The 18,170-nt window shown below is 48.8% G+C and overlaps 1 protein-coding gene across 1 annotated transcript in view; it reads left to right on the top strand.

Annotated features, from left to right (window-relative positions):
• Window positions 1–18,170, top strand: part of NUP188 (nucleoporin 188) — a 47,911-nt gene that overhangs the window by 24,930 nt on the left and 4,811 nt on the right. Inside the window, exons 13-34 of the mRNA XM_044264723.1 lie at window positions 1,284–1,349; window positions 2,284–2,403; window positions 2,884–3,010; window positions 4,041–4,193; window positions 4,375–4,501; window positions 4,713–4,800; window positions 4,897–4,973; window positions 5,550–5,664; window positions 6,745–6,865; window positions 6,995–7,061; window positions 8,422–8,550; window positions 8,873–9,012; window positions 9,839–9,945; window positions 11,721–11,927; window positions 12,022–12,191; window positions 13,143–13,212; window positions 13,600–13,667; window positions 14,097–14,292; window positions 16,226–16,303; window positions 16,407–16,492; window positions 16,714–16,859; window positions 17,538–17,719. Of these exons, the coding sequence (XP_044120658.1) occupies window positions 1,284–1,349; window positions 2,284–2,403; window positions 2,884–3,010; window positions 4,041–4,193; window positions 4,375–4,501; window positions 4,713–4,800; window positions 4,897–4,973; window positions 5,550–5,664; window positions 6,745–6,865; window positions 6,995–7,061; window positions 8,422–8,550; window positions 8,873–9,012; window positions 9,839–9,945; window positions 11,721–11,927; window positions 12,022–12,191; window positions 13,143–13,212; window positions 13,600–13,667; window positions 14,097–14,292; window positions 16,226–16,303; window positions 16,407–16,492; window positions 16,714–16,859; window positions 17,538–17,719 (2,640 nt within the window). The remainder of the gene's footprint in view (window positions 1–1,283; window positions 1,350–2,283; window positions 2,404–2,883; window positions 3,011–4,040; window positions 4,194–4,374; window positions 4,502–4,712; window positions 4,801–4,896; window positions 4,974–5,549; window positions 5,665–6,744; window positions 6,866–6,994; window positions 7,062–8,421; window positions 8,551–8,872; window positions 9,013–9,838; window positions 9,946–11,720; window positions 11,928–12,021; window positions 12,192–13,142; window positions 13,213–13,599; window positions 13,668–14,096; window positions 14,293–16,225; window positions 16,304–16,406; window positions 16,493–16,713; window positions 16,860–17,537; window positions 17,720–18,170) is intronic.

The raw sequence follows: 18,170 nt of genomic DNA, 5'->3' as shown, positions 1-18,170 counted from the left end.
TGTTCAGACCCCCCACCTTTGGCCAGTAAGAACTTTTTTTTTAAAGATTTTATTTATTTTTATTTATTTATCAGAGGTGGGGGGGGAAGAGCGAGCACAGGCAGACAGAATGGCAGGCAGAGGCAGAAGGAGAAGCAGGCTCCCCGCTGAGCAAGGAGCCCGATGCGGGACTCAATCCCAGGACGCTGATGAGCTTCTGAATGTGTCTGAAACAAAGCTTCTGTGCTTTGATAGCTCCGTTGTTTCTGGTATGACCCACCGTCATGGGATTATCTTACAGGATTCTGGCCCCAGACCTGGGATATGCTGTTTCTCCAAGGAACCCTGATTCTTTGCAGTAGAAAGTGCTGTTTGAGGAGTTCTTTATAACTAAGTCATTATATTCATTTTTAATGACTTGTTTTGGAAATTGAAGAAATTGGTGAAGTTGATAAAAATGAAAATTTCTTACCATTATTAAAGAAATTGGTGTTAACCAGAAAACTCAATTTCCAAAGCTCTAGGGGCACAGAGTAAGCTTTGCATCCTTTGCCAAAATTCTAGTTGTCATATTTGGACCTCATCATATATTTGGAGGGTCGGTATTAACATATCTGGGCTGCTAGAGTCCTTATAGTTGGGTTGTTTAAAAAAAAATCATTCCCAGCATATGCCAAGCACCGTACTAGGTGCTGAGGATTAAAAAACTTAAAAAGGCATTATTCTTGTCCTCTAGGAGAGCAGTTTAGCTGAGCCTAATAATACCTCACATTTACATGGCATCTTAAAATTTGTAGTCCACCTCTCCATATGTTACCTCATTTAGTCCTTACAACAGTACTATGAAGCAATAACATTATCACCATTTTATAGGTAAGGATTTTGAAGTTCAGAGAGGTTAATTTGCCAAACTGCATATAACAGATATAACGTACACCCTAGACAGGGTATAATCTTACTTTTCTTTTTTTTTTTTTAAGATTTTATTTGTTTATTTGACAGAGATCACAAGTAGGCAGAGAGGCAGGCAGAGAGAGAGGAGGAAGCAGGCTCCCTGCTGAGCAGAGAGCCCGATGTGGGGCTTGATCCCAGGACCCTGAGATCATGACCTGAGCTGAAGGCAGAGGCTTAACCCACTGAGCCACCGAGGCGCCCCTATAATCTTACTTTTAAAACCTAGGGTTCTTTCTGACATAGTATGTGAAAGTATTGTTGGTATTTTTATTTGAATAGAATGCAGTAAAAAAAAAAAATAGTGGTTCAAAGAGGGAAAATAAGCTATTTTCTTCCCCCTCCCCCAACAGGATGTAATTGATACAGCATGTGAAGTCCTGGCAGACCCTTCTCTTCCAGAACTATTCTGGGGAACAGTAAGTGTGTCAGAGGGAATTATGCTAAGATATTCTTGTAGTGAAAGAATTTATCAAGCATTTACTTTGTGATAGGTCTGATATTAAGCATTTATGTCTTTTCACATTAATCTTTACAAAAATGTATGAAGTAAAGAGAATTACTGTCATCACCATTTCGCATATGAGGAAAGGTGATGCTCAGAGATGTGGAGTGGCTTGCCCAAGGTCACACAGCTAGACAAACAGGATCAGGAAGCAGTTTCAGCTGACTGAATCCGTAGCCTGTATTATTAACTAGCATATTCGCTAACCGACCCACCGAGTCTTTGTTCACATTGACGGTCTCAAGCATCAGTGTTACTGTGACTCTTGAACATGGTATTGGGAGATTGTGACTCTGAATAGTCAGAGTATTGTAGCTGGTTAGATAGGAATTTGGCTTTAGAGAGAACAGTTTCTCACCAGTCCTCAGGGTTAGCATTGACAGCAGCCTAAAGCCCCAGGGTCCAGCTGATGAGTAAATCTATTCTCCTTTGTACTGTGGCCTGTATGTCTTCTCTTCTTCCTGAGTTGCTATCTGGCCTCAAGCTGTTCCTGGGAGAACGTGGCGTGAAACAATGTATAGATTGAGGATCTGTTGCTTTTGTGTGGTAGCCAAATGCTGTTATGTGTTTGATGCTTTTCACTTTATTGGAAACACGTCATGCGGAGGTGAATGCTGTTGTCTTCCTATAGGTTGGATGGCCAGAAAAGGTCACCTGAGGCAGTGATGTTCTCTTTTCAGGTCCTGATAGCCATTTTCAGTGGAAATATGGAAGTCTTAAATTGTTAGAAAGGAGTGATGTCTGCCTAAAGGAAATGATTGGTTTAGGCTTTCTTATGATTGCTGGGCAGTTCAGAGATCTATAATTCGTGGATTATGTGGTCAGTGACTTCTCTCCTTCTACGATAGGAGCCAACCTCCGGGCTTGGGATCATTCTGGACAGTGTCTGTGGGATGTTCCCCCATCTCCTCTCCCCACTTCTGCAATTGCTACGAGCCCTCGTATCAGGGAAGTCCACTGCCAAAAAGGTAGGCGGTTCGGTTAGATGCCTGAATTCAGAGTGTGGGAGGTATGTTTGTGGGTGCCACTGCCACAGCAAGAATTAGTCTGAAGTTGAATGAACACTGCCAGAGGTAGTGTCTCAAGTCTATAAAATTTAAAGTACCTATTGTAGATGCTGTGGGAGAGGACAAAATATAAAGTTCCTTACTATCTCATTGGCAGAGACTAACAGTAAACACAAAAAGGGAGTAACTAATAAAGCCACACAGTCAGCGTCATTTGAGTAGTGAAGACCCACCATTCAGGAGAGTCAGCTGTCTGTGAGTGAGGGCCGCTTGAGCTCAGCGTTAGAGGATGGTGAGGCTGGCAAGGAGTGCGGAGGCGGGTTCAAGAATTAGGGAGTCCCCACGTGCACGGTCTGGCTAAAGAGCAGAGAAGTGGACATGGGACCCCTTGCATGTCCCCCAGGTAAACGTGTAGGTGTGTTTTTTTCTGCATGTTGGCAGGTGTATAGTTTCTTGGATAAGATGTCTTTCTACAATGAACTTTATAAGCACAAGCCCCATGATGTGATCTCCCACGAAGATGGAACTCTCTGGCGGAGGCAAACGTCCAAACTCCTTTATCCTCTTGGTAAGATAGAGAGACCTTGGTTCAGTAGCTCTTTTCCTTGGCCTCTGTTGAGGCTTCGTCTTTGCTGCTTCAACTTTTTCATGCAAGCTGCCTTTAAAGCAGTTCTTCTCTCACTATGCTTGTTGATAACTGAGTGCATTTCTCCCTTTTTTACGTCATTGGATTGTTTTATTTCAAAAATAATGCATGTTCGTTGTAACGAGAGACATGGCACCAGTCTGTACTTCACTGAGTTTGCCTCTTGGGACTTAGCTGTTGGGTAGTAGGTGCTGAGAGTTGGTGTGTCCTTTTACATACTGTGTATGCTCTTCTAGACTCATTCTGCGAGCTGCTTTACTTATATACAGATCTGACCCGTTCTTTTTTTTTTAATATTTTATTTATTTATTTATTTGACAGAGAAAGATCACAAGTAGGAAGAGAGGCAGGCAGAGAGAGAGAGAGGGAAGCAGGCTCCCCGCCGAGCGGAGAGCCTGATGCGGGACTCGATCCCAGGACCCTAAGATCATGACCTGAGCCGAAGGCAGCGGCTTAATCCACTGAGCCACCCAGGTTCCCTGACCCGTTCTTTTTAGTAACTACAAAATTATTCTGGATATTCCAGAGTCTTGTATCTTTTTCATTCTAAAGGACATGTAGGCCATGTCAGGTTTCTGCCACTACACACAGTGCTGCCTCGGGTACGTGTCCCTCATACACTGGTGCTTTATTTTTAGTACATAGCGTCCCCACAGTGGGGTTGTTGGGTAAAAGGGCGTATTTAAAAACAATTTTAAATAAGTGTCCACCAACAGGTAAAATTGATAAACAAAACGTGGTACATATATACTGTGGGACATTATTCGGCCTTGAGAAGAAAGGGAATTCTGATACATGCTATAACTTGGGTGAAACTGGTCCATCAGCGTTAGCTACTAGGAAGAGAGTGTGTACATCTCTGTGTGACTAAATACTGGGGTCTGGCGTAGGAGGCACTTTTTCCTATCGTATCCCCAGATATTAGACTCATTTCTTTTCCTCCCTCCCACAGGGGGCCAGACCAACCTTCGCATACCTCAGGGCACCGTGGGCCAAGTAGTGCTGGACGACAGGGCTTACCTGGTACGCTGGGAGTACTCCTACAGCAGCTGGACCCTCTTTACGTGTGAGATCGAAATGCTGCTGCACGTCGTTTCCACTGCAGGTCAGGTCCGCTGAGGGAGACATGACTGTGGGGCCGGAAAATGGCTGTGCTTAGATTCGGAGGACAGAGACTCTCAAGATAAAATTGAAAACCATCCGGACTGGGATGAGTGTAGTGTTTTTCTGGGTCTCAGAGACTATTCCATGTTCTTGAAGGAATTGTTTGCTTTCTTTCCCCACAGATGTAATCCAGCACTGCCAGCGGGTCAGACCCATCATCGATCTGGTGCATAAGGTCATCAGCACGGATCTGTCCATAGCAGACTGTCTCTTGCCCATCACGTCCCGCATCTACATGCTGCTGCAGCGGTAAGCCTCTATCTGGTCGCACACCTGCTGGGTTAGCATCCGTACTTGTTCCTCTGTGGGAAGCCCTGGTGTGATACTGTCCCCATCTGAGGGCCTTCCTGTGTTTCTATCTTTGCTGAGAGGAGGGACTTGGGCAGAGAGAAATGGAAAATGTTTGTGGAGGAACAAGTTGTGTTATTCACTTTATCGAGTAGAGTACGCTGTTCTCCAGGCTAACGACAGTGATCTCCCCGCCAGTGGATGTCATTGCTTCTTGTGTCAATTGCTTGACTGTTTTGGCTGCCCGGAACCCAGCAAAGGTGAGAGATGCCAAGTCTTCCTAAGAGCCAAAAAAGGGTGCACCTGGTGGCTACCTGAAGACACGTGGACATTGGGCTCTTCTTTTCCCTTGTCAGGTGTGGACTGATCTTCGTCACACAGGCTTTTTACCATTCGTGGCGCACCAGGTCTCCAGCATGAGTCAGATGATTAGGTGAGCCACGTCTTCTTCGTTGGGCAGCGTGTACTCCCTGGGAGTGCCATACACGTTTCAGGTCCAGGCTAGCTTCATTCCTTTTCAAGAAACTTTCCTAGAAGTGTCTGGATATATTTCTCATCCAGTGGCAACCCCCCTAGGTGTGTGGGAGTTAACTCTCCCACCTGAAGAATCTGGAAGTGACTAGATCCGGAGACTTGGCTTCCCTTTCTTAGGCCGTAGTCACTCTGTGACTTTCCTTGTTTCATGGCTGCTGGAGCTCACCTGCTGGGCAGTTATTAATACACAGGCTCCATTTTCCTATCTGAGCATTCTCTCCTTGCCTGCTTTTAACTTATAAGACAAAAGGATGTTTTTTGGATGTTTACTTGATTTCTTGAGGTTGTACATCACTAAAACACCTTCTTAATGTTCACTCTGGGTAGGAAGTAGCTGAGATTTGATGAATTCTTTTGCGGAGATTTCCTGTTGGAGGCCCAAGCCATCTATGTAATAACAAGAATGCTCTGTGATTAGTTTCTGGAAACGCTGAGATTGCCCCACCCTGATTCCCCTGCCTCTGTTCTCTCTCAGTGCGGAGGGGATGAATGCCGGAGGGTATGGAAACCTCCTGATGAACAGCGAGCAGCCCCAGGGCGAGTACGCGGTCACAATTGCCTTTCTGCGCTTGATCACCACTCTTGTCAAGGTAAGAGCCCGTCAGTTGGAATCATCCGAAAGTCTCTCCTGCTGTGGTCCTCAGGTCTTCAGGCCCATCAGTTGTCCTGAGGTTACGGCATTAACAGTTTCTATGTATTGACTCTGTACCCGTTCTGTGATGGGCACTTTTCCTGAGTTAATTTATGTAATGTAACCCTCGGAGGCAGGTGATATGATGGGGTCACTGTCAAGCTGTTTTCACTGGAGCGCAGGGTGGTACGAACGTTTTCTGTCTCGACTCCGTATACACGTACGTGTGTGTGGACCCCCGAGGCAGAGGGTCACAATTCAGCACTACTCTGACGACGCAAAAGGCATTTGGATATTTTCTCATAAGCTGGTTCCGCAATCCATTAATGGATCCCAGCTCAGTTTGAAAAATAGATGTTGCAGTCTGATGGAACTAGGTTTACATTTCAGGTTGACTTCTTGCCTGCTCCATCAGCCTCGGGCGGGTAAAGCACTTTTTACAACCTCTGTGAAATAGGAGTCGTTGAACGGTCTCTGCTCCACAGAGTTGTGGAGAGGGCCGCATGCAAGGAGCACTCGGCCCACTTCCTGCCTGTGAGGATCAGTGAACAGGTGCTTACAAAGGTAGAATTAGCCCTTTGTGGAGATAGGGATGAAGATCTGTTTATGCAGAAGTGAAGAATCCCCATTTACAGGGGAGGAAGCTGATGTTACCGAGTAACCTTGGACAAAGAATTGTGAGTAGTAGAGCTCCTTTCTGGTATTCTAGGGGCAGAGGATGTGGCTGGCATCGTGACCATGAAACCGGCATTCCTTGTCCCTGACGGTCCCATGTCCTTCATGTTTATGGTACCTCTCCCCTGCACCAATTTAACCTTCCTCCGTCCCCTTCACATAGCTGCCTTTTGGGACATGGTGACGTTGTTTTGTTAGTCTTTTTCTCTGTGTCAGAGAAACCCACAGCTTGGACCCCGTTGAATCCTAATGTTTGCCAGGGTTTGCCAAGATTTCTTGTGGACCTGTGGGTTTCGAGTTCAATTTCTGATAGCTAAAACCCTTCCTTAAATGGCAGAAGTCCTCACAGTGTGGTTTCTTGTAGGGGCAGCTGGGCAGTACCCAGAGCCAAGGGCTGGTGCCCTGCGTCATGTTTGTGCTGAAGGAGATGCTTCCCGGCTATCACAAGTGGCGTTACAACTCCCATGGCGTGAGAGAACAGATCGGTAAGGAAGGCGGTGTGTTCAGGGAAGACCAGGCAACTCCAGGCTCCCTGGAGATCTTGTCTTCCCCTTTCTCGGGATGCAGGTCATCACAGAATGCCACATCATTCCTGTGTCTTTTCTGGAGTCTAGGTTGCCTAATCCTGGAGCTGATTCATGCGATCCTGAACTTGTGCCATGAGGCCGACCTACATGGCAGGTATAAGGGGGAGATGACTGCTTGAGCTGGCTATGCCCAGATGCCACCACTCCTCAGGGGAGGACAGGGCCTTCTGTGCGGAGCCCCCTTGTTCTTCCAGAGAACTCCCCTTGCTTGAGCCCAGAGCTCAGTACTCTTGAGGTTCTGATTTGCTTTCCACTGGAGGGCATCCTTTCTACCTGTGAGTCGAGAAGAGAAGTGAAGGGGAAACGAGCTTGTCCCCAGTGAGACTGCCCACGTGGGCGTGCACACACACACACACACACACAAATTGTTGTGTTTTTTTTTTTTTTTTTAAGATTTTATTTATTTGACAGAGAGAGATCACAGTAGCAGAGAGGCAGGCAGAGAGAGGGGAAGGGAAGCAGGCCCCCTGCTGAACAGAGAGCCCGATGCGGGACTCGATCCCAGGACCCTGAGATCATGACCTGAGCCGAAGGCAGTGGCCTAACCCACTGAGCCACCCAGGCGCCCCCACAAATTGTTTTTTATGATCCTTACAAAAGTAACATGTGTTCATTGTGAAGTAGAAAGCGCCCTTCCTGAACCTACCTCTGGGAGATTACTATGAAGTTAGTATGTTTTCTGATACGTGATTTCCTCTGCTTATACTGACTGCTCTGGAATTTCATTTCCATGCCACTTCATACAGACCTGTCTCGTTTGAGTGGCTCTGTGCAGTCTCTTCTGTGGATTAATAATTACTCATTTCAGTAAATCTGTCCATTAATTAATAAGACAGTAAGATAGCTTTGCAGGGTAGTTTCTAAGATCAAATCTTTTTTTTTTTTCTTTTCTTTTTAATTTTTTAGGACTTTTATTCAAGAGAGAGAAGCACTCATGTTCGTGTACAAGTTGGGGGGTGGTGAGGGCTGAGGAAGAGGGAGAAGCAGACTCCCCACTGAGCAGGGAGCCCTACATGAAGCTCGATCCCAGGAGCCCGAAATTATGACCCGAGCTGAAGGCAGACTTTTTTTTTTTTTTTAAGATTGTATTTATTTATTTGACAGAGATCACAATTGGCAGAGAGGCAGGCAGAGAGAGAGGAGGAAGCAGGGTCCCCGCTGAGCAGAGAGCCTGATGCAGGGTTTGATCCCAGGACCCTGGCATCACGATCTGAGCCTAAGGCAGAGGCTTTAACCCACTGAGCCACCCGGGCGCCCCTGAAGGCAAACATTTTATTGAGCCACCCAGGTGGCCCTAAGAGCAAGTCTGTTTAAGCAGAGTGATCAGTGTGTTCATCTGGCAGAGAGCTGCTTTGTATTACTGATGTCCCCTTGGTTCGGTTTAGACAGTGCTCTTCCCTTCCAGTCATAAACTTGGTGGCTCCCTGGTAACTTGGAACGTGTCTGTCTTGCAGTCATAGCCCCAGCCTGCAGTCTCTCTGCATTTGCAGCCTGGCCTACACAGAAGCTGGGCAGACGGTCATCAATATCATGGGCGTCGGGGTGGACACCATCGACATGGTGATGGCTGCTCAGCCCCGCAGGTAGGGCTCCCAGCCCCCTTCCCCGTTTGTCTTTACTGAGCCTGCGTGTTCTAAGAATTCCAGTGTAAGCTAATGTGTGGTAGCTTTTTAAGACAGTCTTGTTTCCCCTAGGACGTAGACTTTATGTACCCTGGTGGCTGCTGTGTAGACTGGCACACAGCAGAGGGAGCTGATTGCTCCTCCTCGCTCCTAGCTTGGACTGGGGCCTCTAACAAGCTGTTGACCTCTGGGATTATTGTTGGAATCTAATTCATGAGAGCACGTATGTTGTGAATGAAGTCATGTTGTCTGAATCAACTTTGGTTTCCATTTGGCACCCTAGTGATGGGGCAGAGGGCCAGGGGCAGGGCCAGCTGCTGATCAAGACAGTGAAACTGGCATTCTCCGTCACCAACAATGTTATTCGGCTGAAACCGCCTTCTAATGTGGTGTCCCCCCTGGAGCAGGCTCTCACACAGCATGGTATGTATCGCTCTTTGACCAGCAGGGCTTCTGCCCACAAGGGCATACTTCAGGCTGTGTTGTTGGAGACCAGCAGTATTTTCTCACTAATTCCTGGAGGGAATTTGGGAATGATCACCAGCTCCCATCCTGGACTTAGAAACAAGAGGGTGGGAACGTCCTTTGCTTCTGCCTCCTGTTGACGACAGAATAATAGTTAAGGACCCATGTTCACAGTCAGGCTGCCTGACTTCAGATTTTGGCTCTAATCAGCCGTGTTACCTTGGCTTATTATTAAGCAGCTCTGCCTCAGCTTTCTCGTCAATAAAATGAGGATAATAGTAGTGCCTACCTTATAAGATTACAGTGGAGGTAAGATTGCTCCTTGTCAGTCATGGAGAGAAGTAGGTCGTACCTGGTAAATATTGACGGTTTGACTCTTTGGCCTTACACTATTCATTTAATCCCTCCGGGACTGTGTTTCCTCATTTTTAAGTAGGTGGTTAGGTACTGTCTAAGATGTATTCTACTTGTATCATTTTGGGATTTGGTAATATCTGCTTTTCAGTGTGATATATTTTTCTAACCTGGTAAGAGACTACCTGTTTTTTTCAAAATGTCTCTCTTTCTGTTCTTAATGAATGGGATTGGGGTGTTTACCTCCAAATCCTGGGTATCCCCTTGGCTACTAAAAAAAAAGAACGGATGGTCCCCTGGATTTTCTCTGGCCTTCCCAGGACTTGAGGCCAGTAAACTCCCTTGTGTGTGAGCCTTTGTGACCAACAGCCTCTCTTAGGGGCTTGACTTGGCACACTTGCTGTCTAACCTATTTGCTGTGCTGCTTCAGGTGCCCATGGGAACAACCTCATTGCTGTTCTTGCCAAATACATCTACCACAAACACGATCCCGCTCTGCCGCGTCTGGCCATCCAGCTGCTGAAACGTCTGGCCACAGTAGGTTCCCACTCAATTAGCTAAAGCCCCAGAAAGCTCACTTGGTGTTTGAGACCGCTCCTGCCTTCTTTCAAGGGAAACACCTAACTTGGACTTTTCTGACTTTGAAAGATTTTGTTTATCTATTTGAGACAGTGAGGTCACACACGTGTGCATGAGCTGGGGGTGGGGAACCTGATGTGCAGAGGGAGAGGGAAAATTTCAAACAGACTCCATGCCCAGCATGGAGCCCGATGAGGGGCTCGACCCCATGCCCCTGAGATCATGACTTGAGCCGAAATCAAGAGCTGGGCACTCAACTGACTGAGCCACCCAGGCGCCCCAAGACTTCTCTGACTTTTAAAGTGACGCGTCATACCCACAGCACACAGATTGTGTTGCCATACACACCACATGTAAATGTTGTTCTGTGATGGTATTTTTTTCCTGATTACAAAAGACAGACTTATTTTAAAATAATGAAACCTCAACCTATAAATGTGACATAGAAAATTAAGGTCCACTTGATCCCTTTGTTCCACGAATCCCTAGGAGCAGATTGGTATTCATTGGTCCGATTTTTTTTTTCCCTTAAGAGAGGAGAGAGGGAGAAGAGGCAGAAAGAGAATCTTTTTTTTTTTTTTTTTTTAAGATTTTATTTATTTATTTGAGAGTGAGACCGTGAGAGAGAGCATGAGCAAGGAGAAGGTCAGCGAGAGAAACAGACTCTCCACGGAGCTGGGAGCCCTATGTGGGACTCGATCCCAGGACTCTGGGATCATGACCTGAGCCGAAGGCAGTCATCCAACCAACTGAGCCACCCAGGCATCCCCAGAGAGAGAATCTTAAGCAGGTTTCATGCCCAGCGGGGACCCCAATGCGGGGTTCAGTGTCACAGCCCTGACCTGAGCCGAAACCAAGAGTCAAGTTGCTCAACGGACTGAGCCACCGTGGCAGAGTTCTTTTTATCTGTGCTTAAAGGATATTTGGTGTGTTCTTTTATTCTTTACAAAAGTAGAAGGGCCCCGTTCATGTTGTTGTATGCCTAGCTTGCTTCATGGAACACCAGATCTTGCGGTCTTTCCGTGTGGGCATATTTGGGCTGCTTCATTGTCTCTGATGCTTACGTGGCATGCCCCAGCATGGATGCACCCTAACTGATTGGGGCTGTTTTTTTGTCTTTCACTATTACAGGCAGTGCTGCAGGACTTTTATCCCTAGAGTTCCATAAACTTCTGTTTTCAGTTCCTTAAATTTAGGTATTAGTGAACATTTTAACTTTTTTAGGTATTTCTGAATTATCCTCCAAAAAGGATGGTAACAGTTTATGCCCCCCCCCCTTTTTTTTTAAACCTAATCTCCACACCCATCATGGGGCTTGAACCCACCGCTCCAAGATCAGGAGTCTCCCGCTCCGCCGGCTGAGCCATCCTGGCGCTCCGACAGTTTGTACTAATGCCAAGGCCTGTATCCCTGCCACGATGGCCCCGTGAGTTTTTCCAATCTTTGCTAATTGAATAGGCTAATTGAATTGGTATCATCTCATTTTTTTTACCTTACATATTTTTAACCATGAGAGAGGTCAGGCATATTTTTATGTTGATTACTTTTTCTTCCATGAATTGGTGGGCCTTTTGTACTGCAGTTTGGTGCAACGTCCCTTCTAACCCAGAGCTATACATCTGGATGTTTCCCTTTCCACACATTTTCTACAAGTTCTCCAGTATGTTTTGCAGGAGCTCGTGGAGGTTTTTCTGAATGTAGAGCCCTACGTTTGTGTGTTCGGTGTCCGCCAGGTGGCCCCGATGTCCGTATACGCCTGCCTGGGCAATGACGCAGCTGCCATTCGAGATGCCTTCCTGACCCGGCTGCAGAGCAAGATTGAGGACATGCGCATCAAAGTTATGATTCTGGAGTTCCTCACGGTTGCGGTAGAGACTCAGCCAGGCCTTATTGAACTGTTTCTGAACCTGGAGGTGAAGGATGGCAGTGATGGCTCCAAGGTGAGCCGGTGCCTGGGATGAAGCTGGGGGAGGGGGGTGGGTGCGCTGGTGGGTGGTGGCTGAGGGACTGAACTGTGGCTTGGCCCTCTTGCAGGAATTCAGCCTTGGTGCATGGAGCTGCCTCCACGCGGTGCTGGAGCTGATTGATTCCCAGCAGCAGGACCGCTACTGGTGTCCGCCCCTGCTGCATCGGGCAGCCATTGCCTTTCTGCACGCCCTGTGGCAGGACCGGCGGGACAGTGCCATGCTGGTCCTCAGAACCAAGTGAGTCTGACTCTGGGAGGGATTGCCTTCCAAGGCTTATGTCTGCAAAATGGAAAGAACAGTGGTTTATACTTTCGAGGTTTGTTGTGACAGCTCACTTGGCAGACGCAGAGTCTGTGCTCAGAGCCTGGTTTGGTGTGCGGGAGCCTGACTCGGCGCCATTCTCTGCTGCTGCCGCTGCCAGCAGGTGTCCTGTTCACCTGAAGGCAGAGATGGGGTTGTCTTAGGGCACCTTCCTTTTCCTGCCTTGTATGTTCTTCCCTTTTGCTAACCCCGTCACAATCCCTTGTTCTTGATACCAGTAGCTTCAGATGAGAGTGGCTTGCTTGGGCCCTTGAACTGAATGAAACCCCTGTTCTCCAGGACCCTATTTGCAGAAAGGGAAGGGATGTTCAGAAGGCTGACCACAGGAGTCCCATGTCCTTATTCCCTCCCCACTCTTTGTGGGACTGTGGAAAATGTATGGTGGCACAAATCACGAGAGTTTTTATTTACTTTTATGTATGTATTTATTTATTTGAAAGGTTTTATTTATTCATTTGATGGAGAGAGAGATATCAAGAGAGGGAACACAAGCAGGGGAGTGGGAGAGGGAGAAGCAGGCTTCCCACTGAGCAGGGAGCCTGATGCAGGGCTCGATCCCAGGACGCTTGGATCATGACCTGAGCTGAAGGCAGATGCTTAATGACTGAGCCACCCAGGCGCCCCATGAGAATATTTATTGGTCAACTCTAGAACATACATACAATTGTGTTTTTAACAGGAAAACATAATTTTTATCTTTGGAACCTGTTTCATTTATGTAGGAGCAGCTGACCCATGAAACACATGTTAGGACTGAGACGGGTACAGGGTACAGTATGGACAAGGAACCAGCTGGGGCGGGGGGACGGAACTTTAGGAAGGCTTATGTCAGAGAAAGTATGATTTCCAAATGTGTTTTCTTTTCAGACCCAAGTTTTGGGAGAATTTAACCAGTCCACTGTTTGGAACGCTTTCTCCTCCCTCAGAAACCTCTGAGGTAAGCCAGGGTGAAGGGTGGGACGGTGTGGAGAGTCCCCAGGAGGGCAGGCTGGGCGGCGAGACTGTGGGATAGGAAATGGTACATCCCCTCAGTAAGCAATGAGAGTGTTTTCTTCACTGGAGGCTTCTTTCTCAGAGACGTGCTTGCTTCCTCTCCCTTTGCCGTCTGCTGGGAAGGAACATGGCATGGCCGGCCTTGTGGTGATGGCTCTGTCCGTGGTCTTCTCCACTTGCTTGGAGACCTGCAGACCTGCCATCGTGGGTGCCCGTTCACATCTGATAGAGATTGGGCTTCCTTTAGTGTCAGGTCCCTGTTCTGTTCCATCGAAGGGGACACCAGGGCAGAGGTTCTCCTCATGATTGGTGTCTAATCTGCTCTTTACAGCCCAGCATCCTGGAAACCTGTGCCCTCATCATGAAGATAATTTGCTTGGAGATATACTATGTAGTTAAGTGAGTCCTTTCCCCTTTCAAGATTTTAATTTAAGGTTTGGGTGAGGGGTTGCGCAGTGGCCTGCCATGGGGGGCATGGCTTTTTGAGCCAAGGCAGAGGAGAGAGCTGGTTTGGAGCCATTGGTGGAGGGCTGCTGAGTTGTGTCCCTGGCCAGTCCATTGATGGCATTTATGATTGTCAGAGAGAGTTATTGTGAAGCAAACTCCATGTGCCTGGGATTTTATGGAGGAGGAATCCTGGAAAAGGCCTCAACCTAACCCATTATGTTGAGCACGAAGTAGGAGCCCCACACAGTGGAGGTGACCGGAGCCGTCTGCCTTTAAGCCCAAGTGAGGTTGCTTTCTCTGCCTCGACAAGGGTCTGTGCCCATCACATTTCCGTCCGCTTTCAACGCCTAACTGTAGGTTTTGTTTTTTCTTGACACCTAGGGGCTCATTAGATCAGTCATTAAAAGATACACTTAAGAAATTTTCCAGCGAGAAGCGCTTTGCCTACTGGTCGGGATACGTCAAGTCACTGGCGGCTCACACAGCCGACACGGAGGGCAGCGGCTGCACCTCCCTGGTGGAGTATCAGATGCTGGTCTCCGCCTGGAGAATGCTGCTCATCATCGCCACCAGCCACGTAAGAGCCTCTCGGAGTGGTTTTCGCCTGGGTATCCTAGCAACCGTGTGCCAGGATGCCTGACAGAGACAGCCCCCGGGGATGAAGGATGAACCAGGGATCTTCCCTGAGAGCTGAAACAGTTGTGGGCCCACAGACCGGGCCTTCTGTGGGCTCTTCAGGGTGTTGGAGACAACTAGAGACCTGGAAGAAAAAGAGAAGTGTTTTAAAATCTCTTGCAACACTCATAAAAGCCTCTGGGAGCTGCCGTTGAGGCCCTGGATGGGTCTCAGGGGCTCCCTTCCTCCATCTGCTTCTCCTGCACGTGTCGCGTCACCTGTTCGGGTGCGTGCCCCGAGCTGGGTAAATATTCGTGGACTGGTCAGCAGGCAGCTGGGACAGCTGCCGCAGCACCCTCTCTAGGGAGCAGTTTGTTTTCATTGCTTCTAGAAACTGCATTTCTTGGTCTCAGAAAAAGAACAGAGACATTGTCTATGTACTGTGTCTGAGAGTTGGTTTTTAGAGAGCTGGTTTTTAGAGAGAGAGCTAGCTTTTGAGAAGAGTCTGTGTTTTTTCTTTGCGTGTGTGTGTGTGTGTGTGTGTTTGTGTGTGTGTGTGTGTGTGTGGTTTCACCTGGTCGTGTTGTGCAGTGGGGACTTAGTGTTGAACTGTTCTTCTCTGGGGAATCCAGATAGATATCTTGACTTCATGAATAATTTTGGGCTTGATGCATGTCCCTTGTTCCAAGCATACTCTTACCTTACATCTTCCCTGAGTGACTTGTTCCCTGTGCCAGACTGCCCATGACCTGGGGACATTGCTGTGTCACTGAGGTTGCAGCCCCGAGATTGCAGACACAGCAGAGGGCAAGGCAGTCTTTGGGGAATGCTCGAGTCCCACGTGGGGAGCCTGTATGTCACCTGTCTTAAGGCCCTAGCTGGATAGCAGCTCTTTTTTTTTTTTTTAATTGAAGCGTTAGTGACAAATAATTTTCTGTTAGGTTCAAGCTGACATCAGAATGATTCAGTATTTTTATACACCATGAAAGGATTCCCACAGTAAGTCCAGTGATCGTCATTACCACCAGAAGTTGGGACAGTTTTCTTACCTGTGTTCCCAGGCAGTACGGGATAGGCAACGGGTCTTGAATTGTAGCTCCAAAAATCCTGCCATCCTCTTTCTTCTTAGGAGAACAGTTTGATTCAGTCTAGGATATGGACCATCCGCTTACTCATTTAACAGATATTAATGGAATGGTCACCATGTGTCAGGCATCTGGGGATACAGCAGTGTATAAGGCAGATAAGGTTTTTGATCTAGGGGAGAGTGGCCCACGAGGGAGGCAAATTGTAAACTGATTCCCAAAGAAATCTGTGTTGAGGTGGTGACACGAAGCAGGAGATCATCAGGATGTTAGGGTTGTGAGCACTGGAGCAGGAAAGGAGCCGTGAGAGAGTCCCTCTCCAAGGAGGCCATGTCCAGTCCGAGACCTGAATGTACAAAGGCGCTCTCCGGGCAGAGAGCCTGTGGGGAGTAGTCGTCTCGGCAGATGGTACCACGTGTGCGAGGGGCCTGAGCGGAAAAGAGCCTGGTGTGCTGTGTTCAAGCCGAAGGAGGAGGCCAGGGGGGCTGAAAGGGGGCGAGCACAAGCGGCAGTGCTACCAGAATCCTCCGGACCAGATTCCCGGGGGCCTCTTGGCCTTGTTTGTATTTCCAGAGCACTGGGAAGGGAGCCTTTGAAGGATCTGAGCAGAAGACATTGTCAGGAGGAGGAGGAGGCGAACCTGACCCGGTTTTGACCACATTTCAGGGTAGACAGACAGCAGGGAGACAATTAATTAGGAAGACTGTCACTTACCAGTGACTAAATTGCCTGACGGAAGACCCTACGTTTCCTGGCTCCTAGAGTCTGGAATATTTTCCCCAGTGCCCTGTTTCTCTTGTTCCTTTGTAGGCGGAGGTCATGCACCTGACAGACTCGGCGGTACGCCGCCAGCTCTTTCTTGATGTGCTCGATGGGACCAAAGCCTTAGTAAGTGTGTCTGGGAGATTCCACATTTCTTCCAGGGAAAAGGTGTCAGCTTGCAGGAAGCCCAACTTCTGACACATCTGCTGTCCCCCCCACCCGCCCCCAGCTCCTGGTCCCGGCCTCTGTGAACTGCCTCCGCCTGGGCTCCATGCTGTGCACTCTGCTGCTCATCCTCCTCCGGCAGTGGAAGAGGTGAGCCCTGCCCGCTCCTCTCCACTGAGCCTTCACTTTCCCGAGGGGGAGAACATGGGTGTGGAACGGGCTTGCTTCCCATCGCCGGGAATGGGACTGACCTAGCAAGCAGATGGGGGCAAGGCAGGGGGCCCGGTGGGCCTCCTGAGATGAAGCGGGGGCATTTTGTGGTCTCATGTGGGGTGTGTTGTCCTACCCTCTCCGCCCCTTACTGTTTCTAGAGAGTTAGGATCTGTGGATGAAATCCTTGGGCCCTTGACGGAGATTCTAGAAGGAGTGCTACAGGCAGACCAACAGCTCATGGAGAAGACCAAGGCCAAGGTGTTCTCAGCGTTCATCACAGTGTTGCAGATGAAGGAGATGAGAGGTGAGGGGCAGGGGAGTGGGGACAGCGGGCTTCCCACCCCACCGGCAGCCGGCCTGGTGGGGCTTCGTCCGGTTTTGAGCCAGACGTTTCTGCTATGTGGTTTGAGCTGACAGTCTTAGAACACATGTCAAGAAAACTCTTTTTTTGGGATCCCTGGGTGGCTCAGTCAGTTAAGTGTTTGCCTTTGGCTCGAGTTATGCTCCTGGGGTCCTGGAATGAAGTCCTGCATCAGGCTCCCTGCTCAGCGGGGAGTCTGCTTCTCCTCTCCCTCTGCTGCTCCCCCTGCTTGTGCACTCTCTCTCTCGAAATAAACAAAATCTATAGAAAAAAAAATTCTTGGGGTGTCTGGGTTGCCCAGTGGGTTGGGCCTCTGCCTTCAGCTCGGGTCATGATCTTGGGGTCCTGAGATCGAACCCTGCGTCAGGCGCTCTGCTCGGCGGGGAGCCTGCTTCCCCCACTCTCTCTGCCTGCTTGTGATCTCTCTGTGTCAAATAAATAAATAAAGTCTTTAAAAAATAAAGAAAAAATTCTTTCTCTCCCATCTTATCCCCCCAGCCCTGGCAGATCCCCTCCTCTCAGCACTGTACCTTCTCTCTGCCCATCTGGGGAGGGAACATTCGGTGTTCCCTGAGAGTTGATGTGAGCATGACCGTGTCCCTCCCTGCCTGTGCTCTGCAGTGAGTGACGTCCCCCAGTACTCCCAGCTGGTGCTAAACGTCTGTGAGACCCTCCAAGAAGAGGTGATTGCGCTCTTCGACCAGACCCGCCATAGTCTGGCATCAGGCGGTGCCACAGAGGACAAGGACAGCATGGAGACTGATGACTGCTCGCGGCCACGGCACAAGGACCAGCGTGATGGGGTGAGGGAGCACCCTGGGGAGTAGTGTGTCCTGCCCTCGCACATCCAGCAAGTATAAACTGCCTGCTTGGTGCCAGGCCCTGGGGTGGTTAGTGAACGAGACATGTAGTCACTGCCCTTGGAGTTTGCAGCCTGGTGGAGGACATTGACAAAGCAGATCCGACTTCGAGACGTGGGGATTCAATCGTGGCGAGTCCGCACGGAAGAAATGCCAGGAGAACCTACCCCTTGGGGTTCTCAACCTAACCTAGGGACTCAGCGAGAAACCACCCTTTCAGCCATGACTTAAAGCATTGGTAGAGCCAGGCAGGCACGGGAGCAGGGAGGATTTGGGAGCGAGAACAGGGCTGGTGAGCCGTGGTCTGGTCTCCTGGTGCCCGGAGGAGAGGCTGGGGTGAAGCTGGAATGTGGGGGGCGGGATGGCCAGTGGCTTTAGCAGCATCTTTAATCTG

The sequence above is a fragment of the Neovison vison genome, chromosome 9 (assembly GCF_020171115.1).
Source record: "Neovison vison isolate M4711 chromosome 9, ASM_NN_V1, whole genome shotgun sequence".
Taxonomy (NCBI): Eukaryota; Metazoa; Chordata; class Mammalia; order Carnivora; family Mustelidae; genus Neogale; species Neogale vison.
The sequence above is the reverse complement of the archived record's forward strand: the minus strand, read 5'-3'. Positions and strand labels throughout refer to the sequence as shown.